The sequence below is a fragment of the Zootoca vivipara genome, chromosome 4 (genome assembly GCF_963506605.1).
Source record: "Zootoca vivipara chromosome 4, rZooViv1.1, whole genome shotgun sequence".
Taxonomy (NCBI): domain Eukaryota; kingdom Metazoa; phylum Chordata; class Lepidosauria; order Squamata; family Lacertidae; genus Zootoca; species Zootoca vivipara.
Window position 1 is genome coordinate 25,934,674 of NC_083279.1, and position 13,812 is coordinate 25,948,485.

At 42.6% G+C, this 13,812-nt stretch overlaps 2 protein-coding genes across 2 annotated transcripts in view; both read right to left on the reverse strand.

Moving 5' to 3' along the window:
* GCC2 (GRIP and coiled-coil domain containing 2) overlaps positions 1-1,292 on the reverse strand; it is a 31,991-nt gene extending 30,699 nt beyond the window's left edge. Inside the window, exon 1 of the mRNA XM_035114839.2 lies at positions 1,183-1,292. Within this exon, the coding sequence (XP_034970730.2) occupies positions 1,183-1,188 (6 nt within the window). The 5' untranslated portion in view covers positions 1,189-1,292. The remainder of the gene's footprint in view (positions 1-1,182) is intronic.
* A 379-nt stretch (positions 1,293-1,671) lies between these two features.
* SULT1C4 (sulfotransferase family 1C member 4) lies at positions 1,672-11,045 on the reverse strand. Its single transcript, XM_035114840.2, has 8 exons — positions 10,839-11,045; positions 9,356-9,561; positions 7,730-7,858; positions 6,950-7,047; positions 5,451-5,577; positions 4,586-4,680; positions 4,229-4,409; positions 1,672-3,403 (listed from the first exon to the last, which is right to left on the reverse strand). Exons 2-8 carry the CDS (start codon positions 9,525-9,527, stop codon positions 3,291-3,293), a joined length of 915 nt encoding a protein of 304 aa, XP_034970731.2. The 5' UTR covers positions 9,528-9,561; positions 10,839-11,045; the 3' UTR covers positions 1,672-3,290.
* Between the last annotated feature and the right edge of the window lie 2,767 nt (positions 11,046-13,812).

Here is a 13,812-nt window from a genome sequence, read left to right on the forward strand (position 1 = left end):
AGACGTAAAGTGATTGGAATTGCACTCAGCATCCATACAGTGCTTTATGGTGTTCACTGTGCTTCATACAAATCTCCTCGGTAATCTTTTCTCCATACTGTGGATCTATAGGAGTGTGTTTGTTCGTTGCTAAGAGATTCTTTACATTTACCTAAAATCAGCTAAGGTTCAATGTAATTTTAAAAAACCACCACACCCTAAACCAAGGTCCTCTACTTGCACTCTCTGAGACGCTGTTCCATACCAGTAACACCTTGACCGATTTAACTTCTGCGTATATCAGGCTGCTGCTTTAAAAGCAAAGCAGCAGAGGCCAATACGAAGGCCTTACATTACATATACGGTACCACATTTTTTGGGGGGGGGTCCAACCTGATTAAGAGGTGCGATTCTACTCAGGTGTGCTTAGAGGTAAGCCCCGCACAGTTCAGTGGAACTTATTCCTGGAATTCGCAGGATTCCAGTCCTAGCATCTGACCAATATTGTTACCTTTTCCGAGGACCTTCTGGCGGTTCCCTCACTACGAGAAGTGAGGTTACAGGAAATCAGGCAGAGGGCCTTCTCGGTAGTGTGGAATGCCCTCCCATCAGATGTCAAGGAAGTAAGCTATCTGACTTTTAGAAGACATCTGAAGGCAGCCCTGTTTAAGGAAGTTTTTTAATGTTTGATGTTTTATCGTGTTCTTAATATTCTGTTGGGAGTTGCCCAGAGTGGCTGGGGAAACCCAGCCAGATGGTGGGATATAAATAAATAAATAATTTATTTATTATTATTACTGTATTATTATTTGTGCAACTCCTGTGTTGAGGGAGGGAGACACTTGTCTGAACGGGGATGGTTTGGGGAAGATGCCCACCTATCATGCATGATCTAGCTGAGATCTAGTTGAGGAGGGTTGGACTAGATGACCCTCGGGTGTCCCTTCCAACTCTACGGCTCTATGAGATTCCACGCTCCTGGCAAAAGCAGGAGACGAAGCCAAACCAGGCAGCCCACACCACAAACCCCGAGTTAGCCTTATCCCCGGGCTAACCCTCCACTTGGGAAACGGGGAGAACCCACAAGTGGCGGAGGCGGAGGCCCCTCTATGAATGAGGGGTGAGGAGGGGGAAGCTCAGAGCCCACGTCCTCCGTCTCCCTCCCCCCCCCCGCCCAAGTTCCTCTCCCCCTCCCCGTTTTACCTCCATTGCGGCGGAGGGTAAGCAGGCTCGTTTGCTCCCTCAGCGCCTCAGTTGGCAGCACTTCCGCCTTCGTCACCGGCTCTCCCAGCGCGCGCGCTTCTGACGCCAGCGAAACGAGGAGGTGCTTGACCAGAGTGACGGCTCCCCTTCTCTGCTTGGGTCGCCGTGGCAACCGGCCCGGCCTGGCTCTCTTCCCTCCCTCCGCCTCTCGCCTGCCTCCTCTCAAGCCACGCCCCCTTACCCCACGAGTTCTTTTTATCTTTCATCATGACAGTGCAGAGGAAATAATAGCAGGGGGGAAGAGGAGGAGGGCGGCCGGAAAGGCGAGATCAACGCCATCCCTGAAAGACTTGGCTGTACAGTTTTTTTAAAGAATAAATAAATCTCCCACCAGCATCTTCAGTTGCTTATATTTGCTTATTTCAAAGTCCTTTTGATTCTTGGAATGGATCAGACCGCGAACACACACTTTTTATTTATTAGTTTTTAATAAAGATTTTCCTGTGCTGCAAAACAAAACAAATAAATAAATGGGGGGGGAAATGCATATTTCGCCTCCTGGAGCCTTTCCCGCAGTTCGTTCACATGTAGTTAGAGAGACTTTTGCAGTGGCCGTGCTTGCTCTTTGGGTAAAAGCGGGTGAAAAATAAAACAATGAGCTGTTGCATCACACAGTGGATTACAAGGTGGAACAATGATCGCCTTAACAACAAAAATAGAGCCCACGTAAAGTGAATAGCACAGTAGATTCAAAAGCTTATAATGGGACCACAGAAGGGTCAAAGCGCATCTCTAAGTGTCACAAGGAGCTTTGTCCCACAGTATAATATTAATGCTTGCTCACATCCTAAGCATATTTTCTCTTCCATGTATTGATTTTTGAAGATGATAGAACCTGGTGCCTTGTGGCAGGAATGCAGGATGCTGCCTCACACCTCATCACACCTTTGGGGTAGGCTACTCTAGCTCAGCACTGCCTACCCGAGCTTTGCCGACATGGTGCCTGCAAAGGTCCTGGTTCCCACAATGTCCTGCAAATGTGCCTGTCAAGCTCCCCTCTCCCACACCTGTCTTGGCAACTGTTTGTGTAGACACTGGTGGACGTGGTAGGTGTTTTCCCCTACCTCCCCACCTCTTCTATTTAACCTCCACCTCCAAGGTTCAGTGTTGGGAGTGCAGAGAAAGGGAAACAACTGGATTGGGCTCAAGAGGAGAGTGGGTTGAGTGTGCATGTGCATGTGGCACGAGATGAGCAGACAGAGCATGTTCTGCCACCTCTGCCACAAAGAGCAACTCCTGTATGGCCTTTTGTTCTTCCTGAGCAAGTCTGAGGAGGAGAGGACAAAAACTGACCAAGGGAGACAGGAGTGAATACTGTACTGGACATGAGGATATATTTATTTCATTTGAAGTGGAGTGGAGTGGAGAATGGATGGATGGATCATTTCAAGGAGAAATGGGAGAGGTGGGGCTGCCTCAGAGGCAGAAGAGAAGAAGATGCTGGATTGGGAAACTCTCGATCCCATTCCAGCATTCTTTTTCATTCTGCTTCCAGGACAGTCCCCCACCTGCTCTCTCCTAAAATAACCCAGTTGGGAAGCCTAGGAATTGGCACAAGAAATCACTTTGAATATGAAAAAGAATGAAGGGATGAAAGGATCCTCTTTTCACTCCAAGGACAAACCTTTCCAAACTTCTGCTTCACACACACACACACACACACACACACACACACACACACAAAATTTACTTCCCAAATTCAGTGTTAGAGACAGAGAGTGGGGGGTGGGGAAACTGCCACTAGGCAAGCAGAAGCCCCTTTTGTCAATCAACATAGCTCCATCTTCAATTCACATTTTAGGTTGAAATGATTGCTACAGTATACTTTATACTGAAGAAGATAATGAAGACCAGCAAGTATAAAAGGATTTGTACAAGAAAGTGTGATGGGTTAAGACTTTTGCAGTGCAATCCTATGCATGTCTTCTCAGAACTAAGCCATACTGAGTTTAATCGGGCTTGCTCTCAGGCAAATGTGTATTCTATAAGGTTGTGCTTTTAAATAATGTAACATACTAATAGGATAATAGAGTTTACACTGTTCCTGCTTAAAGTTCCATGCGGAAAGTCAGAGAAGTTCCTGCCATGTTCTTCTTATACTCTGCATCAAATTTCTCATTTTGTGCCACAGTAAAATGGTTCTTCCAGTCCCCAACAGTTCCTAGAGCAGAGAAAACAAAAGACAAAGAAAATTCAGTTTCACTTAAAAAAGTTAATTCTACTGTTCAAAGGTCACAAATTTGGAAGATACTAGCAAAAGAACCCCACAACTATTGGGAACAAACTACCATTAGCACATAGGAAAAATGGTTTAATCCTGGAAAACAGGAGTATTACTAGGCCTTTAAAAAAACTCGGGGCACAGTCCCCAACACACACCTTCATATGCTTGGAGAGAACTGCTGCTTATGTACATATTAAAACTAAAGCAAGTCTTGTCAGACATCTAATACAGCTCCTCTCTCTCATGTGCAGTTCTGCCTCCCCACACCAACCAGCTACTATTGCATGTGCTTACAAGTCTTCTGTCCCCATTCAATACCATCATCACAGGAAACTCTCAATTTAGGGGCATCCAAATGATGGGCGATTGAGCACATGCGTACGGCGCCAAACCTGAAAGTATCCCCCAAACGTCATAAAGACGTAATTAAAAGGGGCAGAACAGGTTGGAGCATGGCGGAACGGGCTTACGCATGCTCTGCTGATGTGTGCTAGGGTCTGGAACAGAACCCCCCCTGCAAAAAGAGGGTTGCCTGTACACACAATATCCAGCAAGCACAGATCAACACACCACTAGAGAACAGATAAAGCTGGCCTGTGATTGGACTCCCACTGAATTGCACCCAGCCAAGCTTTAAAAAAAAAGGTTTTTCAAAAGGAGGGGGAAAAGCAGGAGACCAGGACCATAGTGCAGGAGATAGAGGCCTTCTGCTCCCTGAGCGGCACCCCTGTAGAAAAACAATGACCCCCCCCCCCATAGCACCTTTTCTCATGAATGGGGAGATTGAATGGTCCAGTATCTCTTGAGGCAAAAAGGTGTAGTTTGCCATGGGATTATCTTTCATGACTTCAAATTGTGTATAATGGATTATCTTATCTAGAACCTCCTTTTCCAAGTCCTTCTCCAGGAAGTGCAGGATCTTCTGAATTTCACACCTTGGATTCTGTGGAAAGGGAGGGAATTAAATCCAGGAATTAACCAGGAATAGGAAAATAAAACAATTGTTAATCAACAATGCAATCCTGCACATGTTTACTATACTAAATCAATTTTAGGTTTCAATCCCTGTAGTCTAGTGTTAACTCGCTTGTGGTCTGAAGCCTAAAAATAAACACTCACTTCTTTTATATCTTCATAGAAGAGGTAAAGAATCCGGTTCTTATTTTTCGCCTCCCACCAGCCTTTTACATGATCATACCAGGAACCCCAGAGCACTAAGGGATAAAAAATGAATTAAGCGTCTTAAGGAAAAATTTCATATCACAGACTAAAGAGACTATAAACTTAAACAAGGAGATGTTACGGATTTACAAAATATAGGTCAGCTTGTTCACGGCAGAAGAAAATTCACTGGGGCCAAACAGTTCCATGACTACAATGACAGGAAATACATTTTAAAAAACAAACAAACAAACGCAAAAACAGTTAATTTATTCCCAGGTCGTGGTTAGACAACACCAATTCAGGGGACTAAGCTGGATAACTCTATGATCAGAGTTTGTTATGATGGAACAACTGTCAAATCACACCCAAACTCAGAACATTTAACGTGCTCAAGCTTGGCAACTTTTTCCTAAATAAAAAAGATAATTGCCTCAACATCAAGACTGTAGCAAAATGGAGCAAGGGGCACATTCCCTTATGGAATGAGGAACAGGCAGGAGATTTCCTAAACAGGATACCTTCTGCTCCACTCATCCCAGCTTCCTCCCTTGGCTCATAAATCAATCCCATCTAAAACAGATTGCGCTTTTATTCCCAGATCAGAAGCTGGCCTTATATGCTGCAGCAGCTGCACCTTGTCTGAACGAAGCTTGAGTTTGTTTGTCCCCTTCTAACTAGAAAGGAGCCACATGCGGTGTTTGGCAAAAAGTTTTTAACTTCCCATTATCAGTTTGCTACTTGAATTTAAAATACAAAGATAAATGATTGAGTTCTTAAAAAAAAATAATGTAGAAAACTTGGCGCAAAGCATTCCGTTCACCTTTTCCATCTATGTATTTCTGAAAAAATTCCTCCCATGTTCCTGGCTCAGGCATCATTTGATTCATTCTGTGGAAGTGATAATAAGAAACTAGATTGTCTTTGGCATTTCTTGCCACGTAGATGACCTGCGGTGGGTATAGAAGTGAGAAGATACCATTATTCGCCTGTGGAGAAAGCGCAAGTGCACTTTCATAATACTAGAACACAGGACCGTCCGGTGACGTTCGATTTTGGAAGACTCAGGAGGACAGGCAGAAGAAATTGCCTCTTCACAACAGTTGCTCCCACCAGATGCAGTGATGGCCGCCAACTTTGAGAACTTTAAGAGGGGTCTAGACAAATTCATGGAGGTTTAGGCTATCAATGGCTACTAGTCAGGATGGTATCCCATATTAGAAGCTGTATGTCTCTGAATACTAGTCTCTGGGGAACAACAGCAGGAGAGGACTATTGTTCTTATATCCTGTTCTTGAGCTTCTATAAGCATCTGGTTGGCCACTGTGAGAAGAGGATGCTAGACCAGATAGGTCTTTGGTTTGAGCCAACATAACTCTTCTTATGTTCTTAAACATGAACTAGATCATTTTAGTGGTATCTGACTCATGTTCCTCTATATTGCCTCCAAGTGTCCTTATTTTCCAAGGACAGTTCTGGATTTACAGAAGCCATCCCAATTTCTCATTTGGTCCTGGAATGTCCTACTTTTCCTTAGGACATCCCTATTTTCATCAGAGGGTATGAAGTTATGCAACTCCCGAGCCAAGGAGATAAGTAACTATACAACCTTTAGAAGACATCTGAAGGCAGTCCTGTATAGGCAAGTTTCTTTTTTTAAATGCTTAATTATGTTTTGTATATGTTTAAAGCTGCCCAGAATGGCTGGGGCAACCCAGTCAGATACGCAGGTATAAATAATAACATTTATTGTTGTTATTGTTGCTGTTATTGAATAGGGCATCCCTATATTCCTTGGAGAAATGTTGGAGGGTATGAGAGAAAGAAAAAGAAAGAAAAAGAGGACAATAGCACTGAGACTGAAAGGGACACAGAGACCTGACCTGCATTGGGGAGCCATATCAGGAAACCTAATAGAGAAGTAGGATACAGTGGTACCTCTGGTTAAGAACTTAATTCGTTCCGGAGGTCTGTTCTTAACCTGAAACTGTTCTTAACCTGAAGCACCACTTTAGCTAATGGGGCCCCCTGCTGCCACCGCGCCGCCGGAACACGATTTCTGTTCTCATCCTGAAGCAAAGTTCTTAACCTGAGGTACTATTTCTAGGTTAGTGGAGTTTGTAACCTGAAGCGTTTGTAACCCGAGGTACCACTTTATGTTGGAGTGTTAATGATGTGCCCCCCTCTTATGCTTAGCATCTGTATATACAGTATCTGTAAATAAATTCTGATTTTACAGAAACACCATCAGTGTCCAGTGACTTCATTCAAAGGAAACCAACTCCAGGGCATGCTTGCAAAGCTTCGTGCCCAACCCATTACCTTACAGTTTTGTTCCCAAAATGACGGAGGCACCAGTTGTACAGGAAGATGAGTTTTCAGTGTTCTTGGTGAGGGCATGGCTTCAGCTTTATCCAAGCCTGAGAAACAAGCCATTGTTATTCTACAGTATTCTTTAACTTTATCCATCCAATACCATTTTGTAGGGCTACAGACCAGACTTTCCAAGACCCACATGCAATGCTAATGTGTTGCTAGATCTTAGCCTAGTGGAAAACATAAATGTTTATCTCCTTTCAGTGTCCTTTGGGCTTTGCCTTCAGGGGCGTTGAAAAAAATGATCTCATATCTTCATCTAGTCTCAGAATGTTGTCTGGAACATTCAGCGTCATCCGAGCCACTGATGACCTCATGGCTAATTTGACCCTCCTCTTAGGACAATTTGTTCACTGCTTTTCTATTTTTCTCTTTTCATTCATATCTTTATTCTATTTCATGATATATTTTAGGTGATTTTGTTTCTTGATAATTTTTTCAAAGCAAAAAAACAACAACAGTACGGCTTTGGGAAGGAGAAGATGGAGCAATTTTCTGCTTTTGGCAGTTAAAACGAGTGACAAGAAAATAAAATAAGCATTGACTTCCTAACAGTCCTTTTCTGACACTCGCTTTGCCTCTTTCAGAATGAAATATGACATTCCAGCAAATAATCCTGGATCATGTTAGCCACTCCATTTTCTTAATATGGATATTTTTTTGAATTTCTTAGCAATATTTTATCTGATAATTATATACAAGTTGACCTGCAGATCTGGCGCTTACCAGTGGGCAAAGTCTTGTGCAGCACCCATTCAATAAAAGGTTGCCGATCGTAAGTGGAAGCACGCTTGCATTTCTCAATGTCGCCATCACATTGGATCATGTCTACAATCTCCTGTGTCCATGTTGTACCTGGTAATATACGGAAACAAAAGAAGAGTTTTGCCTTTTGGCACAAGATTTATGAGTTCATAATTTTTCATGGACTGGAGCCAGAAAATATTCGAGTCCACATTATACACATCTCCCATCTAAAAGCAACGGATGGTTTGGCTAGCTCAATGCTGATTGTTGTTGTTGTTTAGTCATTTAGTTGTGTCCAACTCTTTGTGACCCCATGGACCAGAGCATGCCAGGCACTCCTGTCATCCACTGCCTCCCACAGTTTGGTCAAATTCATGTTAGCTTCGAGAACACTGTCCAACCATCTCGTCCTCTGTCATCCCCTTCTCCTTGTGCCCTCAATCTTTCCCAACATCAGGGTATTTTCCAGGGAGTCTTCTCTTCTCATGAGCTGGCCAAAGTATTGACTCCTCAGCTTCAGGATCTGTCCTTCAGGATGGATAGGTTTGATCTTCTTGCAGTCCATGGAACTCTCAAGAGTCTCCTCCAGCACCATAATTCAAAAGCATCAGTTCTTTGGCGATCAGCCTTCTTTATGGTCCAGCGCTCACTTCCATACATCACTACTGGGAAAACCATAGCTTTAACTATACAGACCTTTGTCAAGCAAATAACAACAAATGTTGCTTTTAGATAAATATAAATGGGGGGGGGGGGTACACTTGTCAACTGAGAGTGCAGAATGCATAAGGAATATATGTTAATTTTAAAGCTATGTCCCCCACCCTATAATACAAGAAAAGCCTTATGAACCTTATCACCTACCACCAGGACGGTGTGACCTTCTTCACATGCCTGCTGTTTGTAGTGGCCATTGGTTCTGGCTGTTTTCCTGTGTATACTGTCCATGTACACATATCCTTCATGAGAGACAGGCCACACATTTCGCACTTGTATTTATAATAGCAGCCCAAAGCCCCCCTTTTAAAGTTGAAAAGGTTGTATGGGAGAGATTATGGGGTAGAGGAAGGAAAAGAAGCAAAGGAAGATTTTTGTTGGGATTTGAAACATGCATTTGCAAAAATAGTACATAGGCTATAAAGTTTGAAAGCTTCCACATTATGCATTGGCTTACAGATCCTCAACTCTTTCATGTTCAGCCTGAATTTGTCTGGGTCATTAATGTTATCTTTTGAAACCCTTTTTTTGGTCCAACAACATTATGTGCTTTCAGTGACAAGCAATCACAAGGCGTATCACTATGAATCATACTACCATCTACTGAAAGCAGGCAACATCCACATTCATTATAAACAATAGGTCCTGTTTGCAAATCCATGAGTCACAAATGCATTAACAGAGATTTTAAAATATGGTACAATGGGAACAATTCGCCAGGAGGTTCTGAACTCCTTGAAAATGTTTATGGGATAATTTTCTGGTGTGTTGCATCCAATCGATGCAAAGATCTAGCGGAAACTACTGCAAGTCTTGGGTCACTTTATGTGCCTGGTAAGTCAAAGATGCCTAATTAGGCCTCCTTATGTTTCCTGCTTGCATACTCACCTGCCTTTGCATAGGTTGCTATGAGGAGGTCATCAGGCTTGGCTTGGAAAGCCCAGATTTTATGCCACGTGTCACAGATCTCCTTTGTCATAGGAATCCCATCCACCTCACCAACTTCAAATCGTTTCACATCCCAGTCCAGCTTCAGTTCTTTCATCTTTTCCAAGGGCATGGAGAAGGTGCACTTCAGCGATTGCTTTGCTCTCCTTTAAAGAAGAATATTACTTTATACCTGGGACCTGGGCCAAGAACCAGCTGAAGTGGCAGCTAACACCGCCAAGAAGTGTTGCTACTACAAGTTCCTCACTTAAGCCCCTCCTACCATTCCTTCCCATAGCTATCAAGTTCTCCCTTTTTTTTTAAGGGAAATTCCCTTATGCTGAATAGGCTTCCTCGTGAGAAAAGGGAAAACTTGACAGCTATGTACCTTCCTTCCTTCCTTCCTTCCTTCCTTCCTTCCTTCCTTCCTTCCTTCCTTATTTAGCCACTCCTGTCTGTAGCTCCACTCCTTCAAAGCTCCTCCTGCTTGCTCCTTGCCATTCTGTGCCTCAAAGCCCCACCTGTCCTCCATGATATTAAATGGGTTCCATGCTCTGAGGCAACATATTGCTGAGTACCAGATGCTGGAGACAAAGCCCAGGGTCAGGCCTTTGTGCTTTGCTTTAGTCATTTGGCTGGTTAATGTGGAGACATATGGGACTTTCCCAAGACCACAAACTGAGTACAAGGCAGCAGTGGGATCTTATCCCCCAAGTTACTCCTTTGCACCTGCACCTGCTACTGCAGTATAACGTCAGTTTTGCAGAATAATGCTGAGGCTCAAGTAAATTGCCCAAGACCACACCAACTACATAAGTTCAAGCCATACACTGGGCCTCAAAGCACCACCCACGCTTCTAATTTTCCAATCAAATAGACCAGGACATTTCTGATAGTGTTGGGTATAGAACTTTGCGTGTTTCTCCATAGAACTCAGAGGCATTGGGCTGGATTCATTGAAACCAGTGTGGTAGGGGAAGTAAACCCAATGCCTCCTATTAGTGCAATGGGGCCTTTAACCTCCCAACACATCCCTCTTATTCACTCTGGGGGGCTGGAAGAACCTCCAGAGCAACACACAAGGGGAGGAGAGGTGGATTGTTCCAGCAGAAATGCTTGTGCTGATGGAGCAACAGAAATAGTATGATGAAAATGAATTCCACTCATAGGTAGAAACAACATAAATACAATATGAAACTGCCTTACACCAAACTATTGGTCCATTGAACCCAGCATTTCCTGATCTGACTGGCAGCATCCCTCCATCACCTCTCCCATCATCTACTATTTAATCCCTTTAACTGGAGATGCCAAATATTGAACCTAGCAAACATTCTGCACACAAGACTTATGCTCTGACACTACGTTATGGGCCCTCATCTCTGCCACAGCCAGATACTCACAACACAAATTGGAAGGGGGATTGGGAGTTTCTCTTAAATACCTTGTACACTTTCCCCTCAGCTGGATGTCTTGGCCCTGTAAAGGGGATGTAGTCTTTTTCTCAAAGCGAGGTATTGTTCTGAACCTTGGAGCTACAAGAAAAATCCACGTCCTTGGAAACTGCCTGTTGGTGGCACAACTGTGGGATGGAGTACAGTACTCTTACCACCTAACAGGGACACAGGAGTAGTGTGAGGATTTGGAGAGAACTTAAATTTCTCTTGTGAATGGGGAAATAAAAGGAGGTGGAACAGGAGGTGGAGAAGAAGGTGTTTCAGAAAGAGCCAATAGCAACAGAGGTGTCATGTGCTGTAGCTTTTTGAACTTTGCTCTTCACCTTATCTTCATGGGTTAATGCCCCAGATGGAAATATTTCCCACAAATGGTGACTTCAGACTCCTCTCCATTTCTTGCCACTATTTCGTTTCAAATTGAATTCTTGCTCATTTCAAATTAACTTACACTCCCACTTTAAACATATACATACTGTTCTTAAACTTATGTGCTCTTAACTAAAAAAACGGCAACCCTAAATCTGCTTATCAGGCGGTTAGAGCATGATGCAGCAAAAATCAATCACTGTGCAGCAAAATTCTACGCAATATTTATTCGGACATCCCACTAAGTTAAACGGTCTGAACTAACTAATAAGGGAGATCAAGACTGCAGCCTTAATGTTGGGTTGATTTCAGCAAGGGAGATTTAAGCACGTGCAGAATTTTTCCTCTGAAATTAATGCCATTTAAAAATTATTATGTTTGGCTGGATTGCACTGTAAGTCCCACTGAATGTGTCAAAACTTACTGAGTTAAAGTGGTTATGATTGGGCAGAAAATACCAATTCTGTGGGTTACTGCATCCATGAGTGGCAGCATGCTTCAATAAACCGTTGTGAGGATGCACCCTTAGAAACTCCACACACACAAACATTTTGAGCAAAAGGATCTCATTTCAGTATAAGAATTCCTCTAAGAGCCTTCCGTTCAGAAAGTTGTTGAGATTTTCAGTGAATATTGACCTGCAGCATTTTGCATTGACCCTCTTGTATACTGCTTACCTAACTCTTAATCTGGACAACCGAAATACTGTGCTCAAATAAAGTGTTCACACAGTGTAAAGATTAACTAATGGAGAATGCAATTAATCAGATATTCAAGGTATTAGGGAAGGAACTGGGGTAAAGAAGAGAGAGAAAAATATGCATGAAGCTCCATTGAGTTAAATAGGACTTGTGCTAATGAAATGCCAGTAAGTGCTGTGGGTGCAACAGATTTTGCTTTTGCACATAACCATTCCTCTTTACCTGCCAGTTCGCCTCTCTCTACCTGGAACCTTCAAGAGGAAATCCAATGCTTGGTTATGCAACCATCAAGATAATACGTTAATCCCTAGTTTAAACAGAATGGAAATGCGTGAATATAAAAGAAAGATAATGTTTGATATCCTTGTCGGTTTTTTTGCTCAATGTTGAGGAAAGGCACACCCGGCGCCACATACCCTGGGAGCAGGTCTGGATTAAAGCAAATGGAAGCCCTGAGCTAGAAGACTTTGGGAGGCCCAGACTTAATAGCACCTGATCACAAGAAACAAAGCCTCATTCTATTTTTTATCTTCTCAGTGAAAGTATGACATTGATGAAATGTTAGCATTGATAAAAAGATTGTTTGTAAATTTATAACCTTTAATACAACTACAAAAGAATTAATGAAGATCTTCACAGAGAACATTCATAGGACAATCATAGCTATCTTATTACATTGCACTGTATACAAAGTCAGAACAGTTTTTTTTTAGCTCTTTTGGATGTGAACTTATCAGTTAATGCTTAGAGATAAAGACAATCGATCTTGGGACATTGTTGACCGTAGAACATTCTTTATCCCTTTTAGTCTAGAAAAATGATCTTTCACCGGTACAGTTTGTAACCGTTAAACACAGGAAGAGTTTGTAACCATTAAACTCTTTGTAACCATTAAACACAAGGACAATCTGAAAATTGTGTCCACATTTGAAAAAGTTCTCTGAATTTTCTCCTGGAATATTATCTGATACAGTGGAACCTCGGTTTATGAACACCTCGGTTTACGAATTTTCAGTTTACGAACGCCGCGGACCCATCTGGAACGGATTAATTCACTTTCCATTACTTTCAATGGGAAAGTTCGCTTCAGTTTATGAACGCTTCAGTTTATGAACAGACTTCCGGAACCAATTACACCCATGCTTCGGGTTAAGTACGCTTCAGGTTGAGTACTCCGTGGACCCGTCTGGAATGGATTAATCCACTTTCCATTACTTTCAATGGGAAAGTTAGCTTCAGTTTATGAACGCTTCAGTTTAAGTACTCTGCGGACCGTCTGGAACAGATTAATCCACTTTCCATTACTTTCAATGGGAAAGTTCGCTTCAGTTTATGAACAGACTTCCGGAACCAATTGTGTTCATAAACCGAGGTACCACTGTACATATCTTTGTGGCTGAAATTTTCTTTTTCAGGGTTAGCTTGTTTGACGTACAGGTGGAAGTGCAAGGGTTCATCAACTAGACTAAGCTCAACATCCTTTGGATAACTCAACATGCATCAACATCTTGACGCCATTCTGAATCTGTTCCTTGGTTGCTTGGAGGTTCACCAAAAATGACAAATTGCCAATGACACTTCTATATACTGTTGCTTTTCTGTCTAGGTTGGCTGCAAGAATATCCATGACAGGGATAAATGAATTTACCCTAAACTTGTCTCTTGGAGAAAGTTCGTCTATGGCCTTAGGTCCTGTCTTATTATTGCTTTGTTTTTTCATACTCTGCTTTCTTTTGACAATTTTGTATCCTACCGGTAAGTAAATTTTGCTTGCTGTTCAATTTCGTCAAAATTAACCTGAGTGCATAGCTGCCAAGTTATCCCTTTTTTTAAGGGAAATTCCCTTATGCTGAATAGGCTTCCTCATGAGAAAAGGGAAAACTTGGCAGCTATG